The sequence below is a fragment of the Coregonus lavaretus genome (genome assembly GCF_964263955.1).
Source record: "Coregonus lavaretus genome assembly, chromosome: 6".
NCBI classification, from domain to species: domain Eukaryota; kingdom Metazoa; phylum Chordata; class Actinopteri; order Salmoniformes; family Salmonidae; genus Coregonus; species Coregonus lavaretus.
Window position 1 is genome coordinate 7,549,687 of NC_139993.1, and position 19,442 is coordinate 7,569,128.

At 44.4% G+C, this 19,442-nt stretch overlaps 1 protein-coding gene and 2 pseudogenes across 3 annotated transcripts in view; 2 read left to right on the top strand and 1 right to left on the bottom strand.

Annotated features, from left to right (window-relative positions):
* Nucleotides 1-1,386: 1,386 nt before the first annotated feature.
* LOC311130472 (putative helicase with zinc finger domain) overlaps nt 1,387-19,442 on the bottom strand; it is a 67,515-nt gene continuing 49,459 nt past the window's right edge. Inside the window, exons 27-31 of the mRNA XM_084163210.1 lie at nt 18,249-18,750; nt 9,608-9,827; nt 8,847-9,444; nt 6,544-6,838; nt 1,387-5,926 (exon numbers count right to left, since the gene is read on the bottom strand). Coding sequence (XP_084019336.1) covers nt 5,571-5,926; nt 6,544-6,838; nt 8,847-9,444; nt 9,608-9,827; nt 18,249-18,750 — 1,971 coding nt within the window. The 3' untranslated portion in view covers nt 1,387-5,570. The remainder of the gene's footprint in view (nt 5,927-6,543; nt 6,839-8,846; nt 9,445-9,607; nt 9,828-18,248; nt 18,751-19,442) is intronic.
* On the top strand, nt 10,634-13,216 carry LOC311130474 (annotated as a pseudogene). Its single transcript has one exon. The product of its transcript is annotated as an uncharacterized misc_RNA (transcript).
* LOC311130473 (toll-like receptor 13) lies at nt 16,375-18,242 on the top strand (annotated as a pseudogene). The gene has a single exon. The product of its transcript is annotated as a toll-like receptor 13 (transcript).

Consider the following 19,442-nt stretch of genomic DNA (forward strand, 5'->3'; position numbering starts at 1 on the left):
AAAAACTTGCTTAGCCATCTTATCTGTCCTTGTCTGTTAGAACTAGCTTTTTGTATGCAATGATGAATTACAGTACAGTGGTTGTCTTTAGTGGTGTGTACATGTTATGATAACCACAAAACCATACATTTCTAATGAAAATAAAAACACTGATATCTAGCTTTGATGAAAGCCAGCTTCCTGCATCTATTTCATCCTTCTCTCCTGTATACAAGACACCTGGGTCATGTTCATTTAGGCACCAAACGGAAGAAACGGGATGGACTACCTGGATTTGCACAATAAGAAAAGCTAATTTTGTTTACTGTTGCAAAAAGGTGTCCTTTGCGTGTCCCAATGAACACAAACCTGTTTTGAGAATAAAGCCTTGCAGCATGGTCATAGAGGGGAATATCCAGAAAACTCGGGTCTCGAACAGTGAGTGTGTCGATAGAGCGAAGCCATGTTAACTGGTAATTTCCCAGGGGATGATGAAAGGAGTCGTCTGTGGAGGCATCCCCTCACTAGGTGTGTGTATGTGTGTGGGGCGGATGAAAGAAGGAATCTGTGGAAGCGTCCCCTCACTGTGTGTGTGTGTGTGTGTGTGTAGGGGGGGTGATGAAAGGAGTCGTCTGTGGAGGCATCCCCTCACTAGGTGTGTGTGTGTGTGTGTGGGGGGGGGGGGGGGGATTGATGAAAGAAGGAGTCTGTGGAAGCGTCCCCTCACTGTGTGTGTAGGGGGGTGATGAAAGATGAGCAAGAGCACCCTCCCTGTCCTTTGACACATCAGAGAGTCCAGCCTTTTGATCCGGATCTTTTCAGTCTACGCTCCCTTGATGGGTTAATTTAGATTCCAAACTCACAGCCGGGGTTAGTTTGGTGGCAGAGAGAGAGTAACTGCATGATGGAGAATGGATCAGAAACATTGAGAGAGAAAAAAACGTCAGAGCTGCCTCGGTTGATTCTAAGCCAATAGTAACATCAAATGCCAAAGACGCAAGTCTATTGGCCTTGGGTCTTGAGTTGAGCGTCTTGAGTGCAAACTGTTGGGGTACTGTACACCACTAGGGTAGGGGTTCTATGCACCTGTGGAGAAAATGGTTGAGACTGCTAGGGATAAACCGGTCCTAAGACAGATACAGTGTGTTGGGGGTAAGTGTTCCTCAGGGGCCACATTACTTCTGAGTGAGATAATGACAAGTTCTATAACTTCAATGGCAAACACAAGACACCCAGCGACTTAATGAGAGTAAAGTAAATTGCGTAACCCTTCGGTCCCTTTGGGGACATTGAGCCACATGGTGTGCACTTCATTTCCACACAGGGAAATCACTCAGAGCAATAAACCTCTCCCTCATCCAATCCAACAATTGAAGTATGTCTCTGCAATAAAAACAAGAGAGTAACTGATTCAATAAAAACACTTTAATAGAGAAACAAATTTTAAAAAACAAAACAAAAAGAAAATAAAACCTTTGAAACAAAGTCTAAATCCTTTATCATAACCACCACCAATTGAATTGAAAAGAGTGAAATGGAAATATTCATCATTATGTAGCCCACTCGTGTGGATCCAGTGGAGGGTAACAGTTAACAGGTGTGCCATTGATTTACTGTAAGAGGGGAATAAACAGAGGAGACTGGAGACAAGATGGATGACAACAGGAGATGTGGTTTTACAAAAGGCTGAACACAGTGCTCTCTACTGGCTGGGCAAAAGGCTGCTCCCACAACAAAACCGTCCGTTCAAGTTAGGGTTGTTTTAGTTGTTTTACGAAGGCAACGTGAGGAACTTTCGGAAGCCATTTACACAATGATATGTGACTGGGTCTGGGTGGAGGCTAACTGACATTCAAACTCTGTTGACAACAAACAAATTAAAAGCTCCCGTCTCGATGCAAAGTCAGTCAGTTCACGAGTCATGACACGGCACAAAATTGAGATTTCGATAGTGACTAAGCAATAATAAAGGTCTGAATAGGCGCGGTATGGACAGAAACACAGACCTACTATTACTTACTCTTGGACAAGATTATTAAGAACAAACACTTAGAATGGCTCAATCTCTTATGGTTTGGATTTCACGCAAATACAGATCTGAGACTGCAGAAATTGTGAGGAATAAGTATTGCACAATTTAGAGATTAACCAACAACTAATTTGTGGAAAACTGATTCAAATTTGATATCCACTTCTTTGCAAAGATATGTGCCCCGTAAGTCTGGGAGCAACTTTCACCCAGCAAAATAATTTGGAGGAAAAACAACTCTTACATGAGCATTACATAATTCATTGACATGTTAATAAAATATCATACTTTTTTGTTTATAATGTCACAAGTCATTGTACACATCAAATAATATGCCAAAATGTTACTTTGTAGGGATAGAACAAAAAACATGATATTTGTATTGTTGTTGCACAAATCAATACAAACTTTTTGATAAAACTGGGGATATAAACAAGCCAGGTCATCTTGGCATGCACAGAATTAATGTACAGTTTTACGTGAAAAATAATTGTCGAACCACAAAGCACAGCTGAAATGAAAATATATTTTAAACTGATTTCGCGAAAAAAAACTTCAACAAGGACAAATAATTCCTGCAACATTGATTTTAAAAATAAGTATTCTACAGTAAAATAACATGTTTTATATGCCTGCAACAAAAAAACGTAAAAGCAGCCAGACACCATCTTATAAAAATGAATTTAAAAAGTTATATTACTATAAGATGCTGTGACTGCCAACACGGTCCATGTCAATTTCTGTGAGTTGATTTTGTGAATTTGCATAATTAAAAAGGGCATACCTCTTCTTTTAAACAGCTTCTACAAAATTGAGGCACTCCCTAAACCTTGTTTGTAAATACCTAGAAAATGCATATTTACAAGTATGTTTTTTTTGTGATGAATCAAAAATTCACAACCTCTTGAATCTGGACCTTGGAAAGTTAACAATGACCAAAAATTCGAATGAACTGATGTCCCCGTAAATGTTTTTAATGATAGTTTCAACTATGTTTAAGGGATGTTTTTAATTCCGACTAGATTTGCTTCTTGAATAGGTGACAGCATGTTTGACTCAAAAAAAAATAGTAATAATAATCTGATTGACGGGCTCATACATTAAAATGAATGACAAAATAGTTACATAAATGTACCAGTTAGAATCGAAGGGTCTTTTATTACAATATAGTGAAACAAACCATTAACATATTTTTATTTTATTTATTTTAGATTGGGGAGAAAAGGCTGCAACACAAATGAATCATGAAAAGTTGAGATAAAATGGTTTCCAGTAAATGTGACAACTGTGGCTTTTACACTAAAAATAAATCTACCAAGTCAATCAAAATCAGTCACAAATGTGCATTTGATAATCATTGTCAATAATTTATGATAATTTTATCCTACTGGAAATTTATTTTTGGAGTGTGCACACTATACAAATGTATAAAGATTGGACAGCTTGATGAAGGTTGTTAGCTAATTCTTTTACAAAAATGCAAATAGATTTCACTCACAAGATATGTGTATGTCACCCTAAAAACTAAATACCTCAATGATTGGAATGCATGTCAGAAAAGTCATACAAACGGCTGAACATTTTTTTTTATTTTGTGGTTAAAATAACCCACACTGATTGCATTTATTTGTTAACAAAACATTTTGAGATGTCAAAATAAAAGCAGATTTTTTTTCTGTCTACATTTCCTGGGAAATTGCCTGGGCAAACAGACAGAATGAGTTACCTCAGTCATCTAAGCAACTATTTAATCAGAGCAAGAGGTTGGTAGCTAAAAGTGATGTCCACTGATGACACAAAGAGTACATGGAATATCGGTGAAAAAGAATGTGGGAAACTCAGATGATAAGACCGAACCAAAAAGTTACTGATGGTTCTGGTCTAAACCAGACGGTTTTCTTTCGGGCCGAAGTCCTACATAAGTCCAAAAATAGTCTAGGGTTGCAAAATTCCCAAAATTCCCAGGTTTTTCGGGAATCCTGGTTGAAGAATTCCAACTCGGACGATTCCCTCGTTGCTTACTCCCTTGCTGATTCCAGAAAACATCCAACCGGGATTTCAGAAAAACCAGGGAATGTTGGGAAAGTTTGTGACAAGATCTTTCTCAAGCCTTTCTAAATGACCTTAAAGCTCTGAAGTGGGTCAAAGAAAAGCAAGGAGAAAATCGACATAAACCCAACATCTTCTAAATCTTCACTCACTCAACATAAAAAAAATATTTTCAACTTAGCCGTGATCCCTCTCTAAACCATGCCTTAGTTATGCCTTTTCAATAGACTTCACATTACCCATCCACTCACATATGCACTTTGTCTCAAGTTTCACCACATACCATTTTTTGTATATGCAGTTTTGCTTGACTGATTAGATGTTTGGTCGACGTGATTTGACATGTAACACGTTGGAATTTAACCCCATCACGCAATAAACCTACTGCAAAGACAGTGGTTAACAGACTAAAGGGAAAGCCATTCGCCCAACAGGAGGACAACTATCTTTGGGCCTCAGATGAAACTGCAGAGGAAGCATACCATGGTTCTTTCTGAAACTAGTTTTTCCAAGTTGGAATCAGACAACAGTAGACCTCACTTCGATGTGGCCCTTCATGCTTATCATTATCTATCCTATATTTTAGAGGGCCAGTGAAATGGGGGTTTACATGCAACCAACACATTTGTATAAATTTATCATAAAGTAATTTTAAAGTAATTGTTTTTTTCTGAACGGTGTGTGTTTGTGTGTGCATTATTTTATGCATGTAAGAATCCCATTTACTGCACTAATCTGTCACTGAAGATGATTTTCAGGTGAGAATGTCTAAGATTAAGGATCAAAAGCAAACCAAATGAAGTCTAATGTAAATGCTAACATGATACAGGAATTTAGATACATGTCTGTGGCATACAACTCAGTCATTTATTTTCTTCATATGTACAGATTAGAGGAAAATGTATCTACTTCTATACAATGTTCCATATATTTTATATGAAATTAGTTGACCACTTAGCTTTTTCCCTGTTACTATGATGAAAATCAAGACATAGAAAGTCCACTCAAAATTAAAAAACGAATGAAAACAAAAAAAACTTCAACATAAAGTGGCCAACATAACCAACTCCAATAAGGGAAAACAGACAGGCAGCCAAGTGGTCAACCAAATCTTGTAATTAATTGTAAATAATTTTTTTTGACTTTTCTTTGCATTACGTACATATACAAGTGTACATAATATAAGTATATATTCATATATACATAATGTGTATGTATATATACCAGTAATGCAATCCATTATATATACTTATGTTTTACATATTTTTTTTATTTTTTTTTGTCAGATATGTGAAACAGAAGAAAGATTTGACTGTTACAAATAAAAGTTTAAAACCAAACAAAAAGCGGAAAACAAAAACTATCAATAGAAACGATTTGTAAAAGCACTTGTACCGTTTTTTTTTCTTATTTTTCACAAAAGTTTTGCTATTATTTGCTTTTTTTTTATTTATATTTTACATGTTTTTTTTTATTTTATATTTTTCTAGGGGGTATTTCTAAGGGGTGAAACTCATTTAAAATAGGAATAGTATCCGTTGCTACCGTTTGAACTTCCTATGCTGAGCTCTTGGAGTAGGGAAAGTGGGTCGCTGTGCTTTTTGACCTGTTCGGGGCGAGCTCTGGGTTTGGGTGGGGCGCGGAGGGCACTGGCGTAGGACATGGTGGGGGGTTTTCCAGGGTTTTGGGGGCCCCCCGGGCCCTGGCCGGGCTCTGGGGGGCCCTGCTGCTGCTGCTGCTTGCTGTTGGGCATGAGAGGGGGGAACTGTCCGAGGTGCTGGAGGGAGTGGGCGGGAGGCTGGGCCACAGCTACTGCTGCTTCAGCCTTCATCTGCTCCTCTGCTGCCTGCCGCAGGGCCTTGGAAGCTACTGGAGAGAGGGAGGAGAAGGAGGAAGGAGAGTGAGGAAGAAGGATGAGGATGAGGGGAAAGAGGAGGAAGAAGGACAAGAGGGAGAAGGAAGGGAAAGAGGAGAAATTAGGGTTGAGAGAATACTTTCAACTTCCAAAATATACAATACATTGGGGGTTACTTGTCAATGTCAGGAGAACAAATGGACACTTAGGAAGAAAACTGACACTTTTGTTTTTGTCACGCTTGCATTGTTGGAATCATTGACAATGACAGCCACACGACAGGCATTTCAACTTGCGGATTCGTCAACCTTACAGTGGCCAACAAGCCAACAGCCTTCAAATTGTATTCACCAGGTCAATCCCTGATGACAACCGTCAGAAATTGAACACCTGACCGGCTCCCACCTGAGTGTCACCGGTCACTACTCTGCCACTGCTAGAGTTATCACAGGCACTGCCAAGTACAATTTGAGTGCAGTAGGCTACACTTGAACCATTATATATTTTTATTTTAAAATGCAGTGATCTGCACTGTACCTCGCTCAGGTACATAGTCAATAAAATACGGAATAATTAGCGTAACAGTTTGATAATGGTTTAAAAAGTCATTTGTGGTGCTTCTGATGCGTACCTAGGAGGTCCCGGTGTTGGTGTTGAACGAGTGTGCTGGCTCCGTTGCATGGAATGTTCTGGAACGGGCCGGGGCCACCCCCGTTACCGGGCCACAGCTCGGGCGGGGGGTAGCCGTAGGGGTGTTGGTGGGGGTGAGGGTGTTGGTGTGTGTGGGGTTGCTCCTGGGGGTCTGCCGGGCAGGGCTGTGGCTGCTGCGGGACCAAGGCGGCGGCGTTGGCGGGGGATCCCTCGTCTGGGTAGCTGGAGGAGATCCGCCGCTGGTAGAGGGGCCGCCCGGGACCCCTGGGTTCATACTGAGAGAGGGAGACAGAGGGAGAGAGAGAAAAAAAATCAAAATCACCCATGGTACATTGAGAGATCATCCCCATTCCTTTCCTCACAGTGCCATGTCATAGCTGTAGGAATCACAACACGCTCCTCTTATTTGTCAACTAGTAACAGCAGGTGTGAGTGAATCCATTCCACAAAATTCTAATTTCACAACTCATTCACTCTTCTGCCAGAGCGCCTATTACACGTCCCGGGGGGGGGGGGGGGGGGGTGTTCGGGGGCATACACCCCCATCCCCCCCTCTGACACATTTTTTTTTTAAGAACGACTGAAACGATCAGCTCTGGTGATTTTCCAAAAGGACATTCTTCCCATTTGTTTTTATTAAGCCATGGGAATATGCAAAATGTTTAGAATTACAGTAAATTAGCTTTAAAACTGCAAAATGTGCTTGCAGCCTCATGGCATAATGTGTTGAATAGCATGAGATTAGCTATAAAACTGCACATTTTCCTCTCTTCCCAATGTGTAGAACTGTGCAGTGTTGAGACTTGACTAGGTGAGGAGTGAGGTGGTGTGCTGTCTCTCCAGGTCTGACTAGCGCGCTGTCTCCAGGACGGTGCACTGTGTTTTGTGCTCAGGCAGGTTTGACTATTAAAAGCAGCACAAAGAGCTAAATAACCTTTAGAACGGTGTTGTACCTGGACAAATTATCTTAAGTATGTTTGGTAGAAATACTATGTACATTTTGTATATATACACACACACCTGTATATATTTTTTGCAGTGCCACAGCTAAATGAATGCAGCGAAAACACTGGAGAGTCCTAACACGTCAACTGGATAAACAGTGGGCGAATATCCTTTTCAGACCGGATATTGGCATCCGAATAGAGCAATGTCTTCCAATAACGTTAATTTCCTGTTAAAATCCAATAAAGGAAAATGAGGTCAACTGCGCTGCCACGTTATCGAACAGGCTAGACAATAACACAAAGTAAGATGGAGAGGGCTGCTTATTCACTCTGTGGTCTGACCAGCTGGGTAGGACCAAAGGTCTGGGTCATGTTCATTAGATCACACAACAGAAAATGTTTTAAAACGTTTTCCACTGGGAAATGAAAATGAGTGTTGGACAAGTCCATGTAGCCCCTGCCCGTTTGTAAGTTTTCTTCCGTTTTTGTGCCTAATGAACAACCCTGCACACACACTGTAGTTCTCCAGGACCAGGGTCGCCCAAACCCTGGACCACACATTTTTACATTTTAGTCATTTAGCAGACGCTCTTATCCAGAGCGACTTACAGTTAGTGAGTACATACATATTTGTATTAATTTTTCATAATGGCCCCCGCGGGAATCGAACCCACAACCCTGGCGTTGCAAACACCATGCTCTACCAACATCCCTGCCGGCCATTCCCTCCCCTACCCTGGACGACGCTGGGCCAATTGTGCGCCGCCCCATGGGTCTCCCGGTCACGGCCGGCTACGACAGAGCCTGGATTCGAACCAGGATCTCTAGTGGCACAGCTAGCACTGCGATGCAGTGCCTTAGACCACTGCGCCACACCTTCACCCATAGGAATCCTTAATGATATGCCCTAGCTTCTCCTGTCCTCATAGTCACCTGGCTTTAACTTTCTACTCAGACAAAGTTAGCAATGTTGAGGCAACGGTTAGGAAATTATTTTCCCAGCGTTAGGCCCCCCCCGAGAGCTTTATAGCAATATGCTGTGCTTTAACTGATTCATTTCTCTCCTTTTCTCACAGTTATTTTTAGGTCAGACAATTACAGAAGGTGAGAAAGTCACAGCTTCCATTTCCTGTGATGTTGTCATGGTGAGAAAAATGTTTTTTGTATGCAAATCTTTAAATATATTTGCATGTACCCGTCCGTGCTAATATGTAGCATTGGAAGTGAGGTGAAAAGACAGTTTACTTTAACATGAAACGGTGACAGACAGGGCACACTAGTATAATAGTCACAGCAATTCTATTCTTCACACACATGGATGGAGCATGGTCCTTACCTCTTCTACATTGTGAAGGGCGGTGGCACCTGCTGTTCTGGGGGAGAGGGGGTGGTAGGGCTCCTGGCTTGGGCCTTGACCCTGCTGCTGCTGCTGTTGTTGGTGCTGCTGGTGCTGGTGGTGGAGCTGCATGAGGTGGACCTGCTCCTGTCTACTGGGGTGGGCCATGACGGGCAGCCCGTAGGGGAAGCCCTGGCCCTGGGCCAGCATGTGGGTCTGGGCCACGCCAGCTCCGCCGTGAGGCCACTGGGCCTCCTGGAGGAGGTACTTGACCTGCGGGGGCGGGGTGGTGGAGTGGCCCAGCTGGTGGGGGTAGGCGTTGGGGTTGTAGAGCGGGTTCCCCGGGTGCTGCTGGAGACCCGGGTTATTGAGGAGCTCCAGCTCGTGGCTGGTGGGGTCTCGGCCGGGATAGGGGCCAGGTTGGAAGGGGCCGGTGTGGTTGGAGGTTGCGGCCGAGGGGGAGGAAGGGTCGCCCGGGGAGCGGGACTGGACCTGGCGATACTGGAGCAGGCGGGACTGGGGAGGGGGCTGCATCTCAGCCGGGTCCCTGGGATCGGGCTGATCCTGGGGGGGCATCTCTCGCAGGAGGCCTGGGAACCTACGGAGGAGAGAAGACGGATACGTACCCTTAATATCCAAAGGCAATCAAATCAGTAGAAAAAGAGGGAGTGTGAGCGGTATAGAGAGAGGAAAAGCAGCCAGAGATCGAGCGCGTAGGAGAACAAGACAATGGGAAAGCCGTTCTCGGCCCTGAAGGTTACCTGGTGAAAGGCGGTCCGCCAGCCTCGTCCTCCATGCCGGCACTCATCCTCCAGTTGGCCCGTGCCAGCAGCTGAGGGGGGAAGCGGGCTAGGCCGGGCTGGGCCAGATGGGCCAGCTGCTGGGGCAGAGGGAAGGCCACACCGCCCTGGAGGAAGGGCCCGGGCTCACCCCACTGGCCCAGCCGCGCCTGCTGGCTCAGGGCCTCCAGAGCTAGAGGGTCTGTTGTAGGTAAAGGAAAAGAGGGAGACGAGAGAGCAAGATTGTACGATTATTATGGTTGGGTACAAAACAACTTTCAAAATACAGAAAGTGTCACATCATATGATACAAAAAGCATCATACTGTGACACTTGCTGTATATCTTGAAAACGTAATTGCTGACTGTATCAACAGTGGACTAATGAAACAAATACCAAAAGATAGTTTGAGTGGTATTTTCTCTCAAGTGTTTGCCTAGGTAGTAGAAGCATTGGAAGACTAGGAGTCATCACCAGATTGCTAGAACCTAAGCCTGTCCGAGTGTCTTTAGGTATGCAAATATCGAAGTGGTAGTGACAAGGGGTTGTTTCTGGACCCGGTCAAAGTCTCAGATTAAAAACAAGGCATAGCCTACTGTCGCTACCTTACAGCCCAACCAAGGTGTGTGAAACAAAGAGCAAACTGGAACTACAAAATATGTTTATAGGCTCTTTTGGAGAATAATTTCAATAAAAGGTGTTTTATTATTAAAAACATATGTCTGCGTAATTAAACCCAGATGAATGCTGTAGTGTCACAATGTCTTGTGTTTTATTAATAAAGAAACACCTTTTATTCAACTTTCCCTTTCCTCAAAAAAAACTTGGAAGTTTGTCTAAGGTCGGTAGCTGTTTCGTTTTTCTGAAATATTTCGCAAACTGTACTGAAATTCAGCCACTCGAAGGCAAAGTACAAATAAACGGTTTTATTCTTACCCTGATGCAAGCCTTCATGCATTGCATTTTATCAACAGGAACACCCTTTACTGAAATTCCCCTTTCAGAGAGTGGTTGAATACATTTTTATTTTTTAAGTCTCAGTCGACAGTGTAGCACTATTTCAATATTTGTATTGTTGTACTCAATTAGTGGATAATCTGTGAGTTGTTTTCAGAAAGCCATTTCAAATAAAGAATTTCAGTCGAACGCTATTTTCTCTGGATTAACCGTGACTTGAACCCTTCAAAGTTCAAAAACGTTGTTTCCCTATAGCTAATTACCTGACCTTTTGCATAATTATGTGAAAGTGATACCTGCCTCAACTTCAAACAAAAAGTGAGGTGCAACACTGATTACTGGATCTCCCACAACAACAGGAGGCACTCACTAAAGAGCCCAGAACCATCAGTTAATGCAAACGTGACCTCAGACTGTTGCATGTCAAAGATACAGACCACACACCCACTACTACTACCAACTCTCAGGGATTCTGAAGAAAAGGACGTTGAAAAGAAGTGACTAATAATAACTGTGCCCCAATAATATCTGTGCCCTACAGCCTCTCGGCCCAAGCCATATAAAAACAGACTAGGAAGAGATTGCAGAGATGCAGCAAAAGCTATACATGTATACAGTAAATATATCAAGAGGATATATACACAGGTACAACACAGCAGTGAAATAACTCCAGGTCTTCATTCCACTGGACAAGTCATCTCATCAATGTCTCGTCCCGTTGGAAAGAGGCAATTCCTTCTATGTACACAGGCCTTTATTTGTCACTGAATGTCAAGAAATGTTTCTGGCCAAGAAATGTATTTCCTTGGACAAACTATAGAGTGACCACCACCTCATTCTATTGAACCAGTGTCTCCTTCACAAGAAAGATGAGGCTGATCTGTGTTCAGTTTGGACTATTTGCTGCTTGGATTGTTGGTTCCTGGGGTTGGTTAAGTAACAAAATGTATCCTCTATGAGAAGACTATTGATTATTGGGAGTTCTTTCACCCTAACTGCCCATATGGCAACCTCAGTGCCACGTGCCGTGATGTATGCGACCTCAACATAATTCCGTCAAACTACCATGTCCTCTGTCTTGAGATAAGAGAAGGTTCTGTCCTGCAGTCTGGCGCTCGGTCTCTGCCTCAAGAGCTTTTACATACATGGCTGTCTGCCCATGCTTCTTCCTGAGACCTTCAGGGGGCTGTCCAGGGTGAAGAAACGTATAATTCATCACTTCTATCCAACACCTTTACTGACCTGACTAACCTGGAGGAACTGTCTATTAATAACTACAGTCTTTCGGTGATGGCACCGGACACATTGGGAGGGATCCCTCTTCTGAAGCAACTCACAGTCAACACCTGTACACAGGAGCTCTCTGATTTGCTATGTAGGATTGTCAATATGTCACAGTCATTGACGAGCCTAGACTTTACATCAGACGGGATAGTCATTTTGAGACACCAGAACTGCTTTGAAACAAAAAGGAGCTGTTCTTGAGCTTCCTTATTTCTACCTTCTTCAAGAGGTGTTTTTTACATTCCCTAATGCACGTCGTTTAGAAAAAGGAGCATTCCAATTCTTTGAAAACATCTCATCTCTGTATTTGCCCCCTATCGATGAGGTACAGACACAGCTTCTGCAGGCTGGTATCAGCAGATTAGGTTATTTTCCCTTTGACGAGAAAAGCATTTCCTTCGAGTCAGTTTGTGAGACGGTATTCAAACTCTCAATCACACAACTTGAATTAGATCACTGTAAATTCGGGAACTATACCACATCTGCAGTCAGATACTGCTTAGGTATAAAGCCGATCATTCTTGTTGGCTTTGGATTTCATGCCAGCATAAACTTGAGCTTGATACATTATTTGAAGAATGTCACCGACATGAGTTTCCCTTTTTGACAAAGCTGAGCTTGGTGTCTCAGAGCAGTTCTGTTGTTTCCCACATCTGGAGCAGCTGGATTTAGCACTCAATCAAATCACCACTATTGTCGACTTTACATTTAATGGACATGGTCAATTGAGGTTCCTAGACCTAAATCGTAACAGATTACCAAGCATGTTTTCTATGGCCTGCGAAGCTTGGAAGATAACCCAGTAGTTTATTTTTATTTCACCTTTATTTAACCAGGTAAGCCAGTTGAGAACAAGTTCTCATTTACAACTGCGACATGGCCAAGATAAAGCAAAGCAGTGCGATAAAAACAACACAGTGTTACATATGGGGTAAACAAAACGTACAGTCAATAACACAGTAGAAAATCTATATACAGTGTGTGCAAATGTAGTAAGTTATGGAGGTAAGGCAATAAATAGGCCATAGTGCAATTTAGTATTAACACTGGAGTGATAGATGTGCAGGAGATGATGTGCAAATAGAGATACTGGGGTGCAAATGAGCAAAATAAATAACAATATGGGGATGAGGTGGTTGGGTAGGCTAATTACAGATGGGCTGTGTACAGGTGCAGTGATCGGTAAGCTGCTCAGACAACTGATGCTTAAAGATAGTGAGGGAGATAAGTGTCTCCAGCTTCAGAGATTTTTGCAGTTCGATCCAGTCATTTGCAGCAGAGAACTGGAAGGAATGGCAGCCAAAGGAGGTGTTGGCTTTGGGGATGACCAGTGAGATATACCTGCTGGAACGCATACTATGGGTGGGTGTTGCTATGGTGACCAATGAGCTAAGATAAGGCAGGGATTTGCCTAGAAGTGATTTATAGATGACCTGGAGCCAGTGGGTTTGGCGACGAATATGTAGTGAGGGCCAGCCAACGAGAGCGTACAGGTCACAATGGTGGGTAGTATATGGGGCTTTGGAGACAAAACGGATGGCACTGTGATAGACTACATCCAATTTGCTGAGTAGAGTGTTGGAAGCTATTTTGTAAATGACATTGCCGAAGTCAAGGATCGGTAGGATAGTCAGTTTTACGAGGGCATGTTTAGCAGCATGAGTGAAGGAGGCTTTGTTGCGAAGTAGGAAGCTGATTCTAGATTTAACTTTGGATTGGAGATACTTAATGTGAGTCTGGACGGAGAGTTTACGGTCTAACCAGACACCTAGGTATTGTAGTTGTCCACATATTTTAAGTCAGACACGCCGAGAGTAGTGATTCTAGTCGGGCGGGCGGGTGCAAGCAGCGTTCGATTGAAGAGCATGCATTTAGTTTTACTAGTGTTTAAGAGCAGTTGGAGGCCACGGAAGGAGTGTTGTATGGCACTGAAGCTTGTTTGGAGGTTTGTTAACACAGTGTCCAATGAAGGGCCAGGGGCCTCATGTATCAATCTTGCGTACGCACGAAAACACGGCGTACGCCAGCTTTCACGTTCACGGTCAGATGTACTAACAGTGAAATTAACGTAAGAATGTGCGTTCTTCCACGTAAACTTCAGGCCTGGCGTACGTACATTTTTGTGATGTTTGTCCGTTGGCGACTCATAGAGGCAATAAAGTGAAGTGGCAAACATTACACTACGAACTGTTCTATCGCACCTGCCAGATATTGCTTATAATTTGTAATTGATAAATGATTTGCCATATTATTGTCACACGAGTCTTATTAGAATATTCTATTAATTATGCAATTAAGTAAGAACATATATAAAGGATGTGAAAATTGATACAACCCGTCTAGCAATGGCAGCTTTGGCTTTATTAGAAGACATTTTCAATGGACAAATCCGGAGAGAACGAGTTTTTAGGGACCACGGTGATTTTCTGGCCCACGACGATGACTGGCTCATCAGCCGTTTCAGATTTCCAAGGGCTATACTCTTGGAGCTCTGCGCTGAGTTGGGTCCGAATTTGGAAAGAGAGACAGTGAGGAGCCACGCATTACCCGTTCCTTTACAGGTGCTTACTACACTTGGTTTCCTAGCAACCGGTTCTTTCCAAAGAGAACTGGCAGACCGCTCAGGAATAAGCCAGTCGTGTTTGAGCCGTGCAATGCCACCTGTATGGGACGGCATCATCCGCTTGTCTACCAGGTATATAACGTTCCCATACGATGCAGGTGACCAGCCAAACATCAAAGCGCAATTTGCAGCGATAGCCGGTTTTCCTAATGTAATCGGAGCGATCGACTGCACACATATTGCTATAAAGGCGCCATCTGAAGACGAATTTGCATATGTGAATCGGAAACATTTCCATTCAATAAATGTGCAGATTATATGTGATGCACAAATGCGTCTAACAAATATTGTGGCAAGGTGGCCTGGGTCAACCCATGATTCATATATCCTTACAAACAGCATGGTTGGGATGAGACTCCAAGCTGGCAGGGTGCGCGATGGGTGGCTACTTGGTAAGTTATGCATTTAAATGTATGGTTCTATCTAAAAGTAAAATGTTTGTGTCTGTAATTATTATTACTGCCCATCAGGAGACAGTGGTTATCCACTAAAGACATGGCTGTTAACCCCCCTCACCAACCCACAAACTGACCGAGAGCGCAGATACAATGATGCCCATTCCCGCACTCGGTCAGTTGTGGAGCGGGCGATTGGGCAGCTGAAATGTCGGTGGCGCTGCCTTGACAGGACCGGGGGGATGCTGTTATACCGCCCTGACAAGGTTTGCCGCATCATACTGGCCTGTGGAGTGCCGCACAATGTCGCGCACAGGCATGGCATACCCCTTGGTGAGGTGGGGGCACCGCCAGATGACCCTGACCCAGGACCAGTATATGTGCAGCACAATCAACAAGCCATTCAGGCCCGTCAACGTGTAATTGCGACAATATAAATGGTACTCAGACACAAAGTTCATTTTTTGACCAATTCTTTTAATGAATGGCTTATTTCTGTGAGTGCGTCAGTGACATTTTTAAGGTGACTGTTCATTTCTTCAATGGCCCTAACAATTTGTTGTTGTGACTCCAGAACAGCATGCGTCAAGACACGGCCAGATGGACGGGCTTCAGCACTGGGGGGAACATTAGAGACACGGGAGACGCTGGACTGAATGGGCTCTGGCTGCTCAGGTGGTGCGGACTCTGAGTGCGTGCCAGTGGACGTTCCTGCGGTTCCTAAGTCCAATTAAACACAGGCACATCTTAACAGTAATTTGAGTCTGTTCCTTATTAATGGGTACACGCATTTGCAATAAAAGCAGTGGATACGTGAAATCTCTGGTGTACCTTTTGCTATATTGCATGCATTTTAAAATTAAACGGTGGCTGGCTATGTATATCAAAGTTAAGGAAATAAATCTGAGTCACCTTGCTGGCAGTCCTGTAGTATATCCGAGTCTCCTACATCAGCGGATACGATTCCAGAGATTAACGTGTCTCCTACAATAGAGGCAACTCTCTGATCAAAGGGTGCAAGTTCATCGGTCCCTGTACCACCGCCTGTTCTGCCCACACTTTGTCGGTGCGCAGCAGTTCTCCGCTTAACTTCCACCTTTATGTCTGACCATTTCTTCTTCAGTTCATTTACGGTGCGACTCTCAGATCCCACCGCGTTGACGGCATCAGACAAACTCGCCCACTCTTTTTTCTTTCTTTTGTTATTAATTCCAGAGGACAGATTTCCAAATAAAATATTTTTTCTTGTTTCTACCTCTGATAGTAGCACCTCTAATTCGTTTTCAGTGAAATTTCGTTTCTTGCTTGCTTTAGCCATGTTCTTGCAGGTTTCTTTTGCCAAATTGGACTAATTACCATATTTAAATTGATTTAATTGAGGGAGGAGACAGGGTGTGGTGTGGTGCTCGTGCATGTGCGCTCAATTTCGCGTTGATTGGGATGTACAAAGAGAATGTATGTGGAATGCTGCGTACGCAGAGATTCATACATCAGATTTTTTTGGTGCGTACGCACATTTATGGCTTTGTCCGTACGCAATGTTTTAGTATGAATTCAACGCAAGTCTTTGTACATGAGGCCCCAGATGTATGCAAAATGGTGTCGTCTGCGTAGAGGTGGATCTGAGAGTCACCAGCAGCAAGAGCGACATCATTGATATACACAGAGAATAGAGTCGGCCCGAGAATTGAACCCTGTGGCACCCCCATAGAGACTGCCATCGAAGCTCATGCATTAATCCACCTCACTTCCCTAAAGAGTGTAGATTTAGGAAACGTTCTCCCTCCAACCAGTGAGTCAGAGAATAGTGTAAATCTGACGCACATATGTGGAATCTTCCGTTAGGGGTTGATGCATATGACAATTTTCACATTGCGGTACAACCTGACCATTATCATTGGCAGCGGCAGCACCCCAAAACCAGGCTTGTCCCTTCAATTCCGTGCGCCAACCGTGTCGTTCCAAGACTGCTGGAGGCCGTTCTTCCAGTCTGTCGTCAGCCTCACGGCCAAGACAGAGTGCCTCCTGTGTGGGTCTCACTTCGCCGCAAAGTACTTCCCCTCCCTGCAGGAGTTTGACTTCCTTTCAAAGCTCTATGCCAAGTTTATGGACATGACTGACCTGAACAGGCTTGTGCACTTGAGGTATCTGAAGCTGGAAGAATTGGACCTTTACCTGGAGCCAGGGCTGGCCATCATGTTCCACAACCTGATCAGGCTGGAGAGCCTGAACCTTATCGACTGTGGAATCCTAAGTCTAGAGGAGGACCTGAGCAGAAACCTGCACTCCCCTCAGGCAGCGCGAATCGATGAGGTGTTCACCGTGATGGAGAGCTTCCCAGAACCCCTGACCAGCCTGAGGTACATGCTATTCGCAGATCCTCACCTGTACTGCAGCTGTGACAATGCTTGGCTAATCACCTGGGCCCAGAGACAAAAACAAGTCCAGGTCATCTTGTTTCAGGCCGGAGAAGCGGAGCTGACATGCTAAAATGCTAACGGTATCCAGAACTTCGGCAGGTACTTGGAGGCCAACTGTACCCTGGACCTGAGATTTGTCCTGTTCCTCTGCACATCTCTGGGCCTGCTCCTCTTCATGATGGTGGTCCTGCTCCATCAGCTGGCCAGGGACTAGCTGCTGGCCCTTTTTCACATAGCCCGAGGCTGGCGCGAGGAAGCAGTGCGGAGGCCCAACCCCAGGTACCGCTATGATGCCTTTGTGTCGTACAGCGGAAAAGACGAGCGCTGGGTGGTGGAACAGCTGCTGCCCAACCTGGAACAGAGGGGGCCTCCCTTCCTACGTCTCTGTCTGCACAGCAGGGACTTCCAGCAAGGGAAGGACACCGTGGATAACATCACAGCGAGCCTCTACGTCACTTCCTGCGCAGTAACTGGTGGACACTGGAGCTGAGACTGGCCACTCTCTGTCTGCTGCTGGAGCACAGGGACATCCTCATCCTGGTCTTCCTGGAGGACATCCCACATAGGCAGCTGTCTGCCCACCACTGTCTGGCCAGAATGGTCAAGACCAGGACCTACCTGGACTGGCACCGGGACATGGCCCTGCAGCCTGCCTTCTGGGACCGTCTGTGGACCAAACTGGCTGCTCCTGAACCACAGCCCAGACTGTAATGCAACACACAGATATACATTTCCACCTGTATACCTACCTGTATCATTACAAGAGTATTCAATATTTACAGATATTTAGCTCCTTGAGTTTTTTTTATCATTCAACATTTACAGATTCTTGTTTGATATTTTGTTGTTATTATTGTTCCCTTGCTTTGAATAAACCTCCCGGTTAGAGGGGACAAAAAAAATAAAAGTTGCACTCGTAGAATTTGAACTATGGTAGAACTCACCCATCCCGTCTCCCAGGCCTCCTTCCTGGATGTCCTCCCCGAAGCTGTTAACCCGGCTGGGCTGCGACAGGGCCGGGTGGTGCCCCCCCTGGTGGCCCATCTGGGACCTCATGGAGTTCCCCATCTCCTCTGGCCCCTCCTCCTCTGTCTCCAGCACACCCCTGTGGGAGGCCATGGCCCCGCCGAAGAAGGAGGGGTTGTGGCTGCCACTGGCGTAGGCTGGGGAGAGCTGGGCCGAGTGATGCTGGTTAGGCTGGCCCATGGCCGGGATCCCGCCTGGGTGCTGGGGCGGCACCCTAAAGGGGAGCCTGGACACGCCGGGGTACTGTGGGGGGAAGGCCCGGCCCACGGGGTGGGGGGCAAAGGCCGGGTTGGGGGGTGCCAAGTGGTAGTTGAGGGTTCTTTGGCTTGAGTTGTCCTTGCGGTGGAGCATGGCATTGGGGAAACCCAGTCCGTCTGTCTGAGAGTCCAGAACCCGGCCACCGCCCGGATCACACTCTCCCTGGAGGAGGTGAAGACAAACAGTGTGAACAGGGCTACAATCACATTGCTCATTTAGTCATGTAGCAATTCTACAGAATTAATTAAACTATAACTTATTCAGATACGTAATTCATTTATCCATGTATCAATTCTAAATAGTTCATTAACTATAGATGGGTTAGCTGACAATGTCACGAAAACTATGCACACGCTTCATTGGGGCAGAAGTCTGTGTATTGTTGTGATTCTGGATGGCCAGATAGATAGAAACAATGACAAGAAACTGCCATGTGGGGAATCGTAGGTGGCTTGTTTCAGCTAGTTTTATCTTGTTCTTGATAGCATGTGTTGTTTTGTGTTTTGACTGATGTCACGTCTATGCTAATATGGCTAAAATTCGCTAGCTCGCTAACCAACAACTAACGATGTATGAGAGAAAACAAGTGCTCATTGTGCAAATGTATTTATGTTTTCAATAAACATTGGAGACTAAATACAGTTTACTTGTCAACAATCAAGCCAACCCAGTCTGTTTTGCCCCATAGTTGCACACACACGTCGGTTTTGTTGCTAAACAACCAACCCCCATCTATATCAATACTTATTTGTGTAAATGTGTGAGCAAAGCAAAACTCCTTTTTGAAATCATGTATTATTTGAATTATTGATCAATAAATAGGCTTTAATGGAGACTTTTTCTCATTGTGTTAA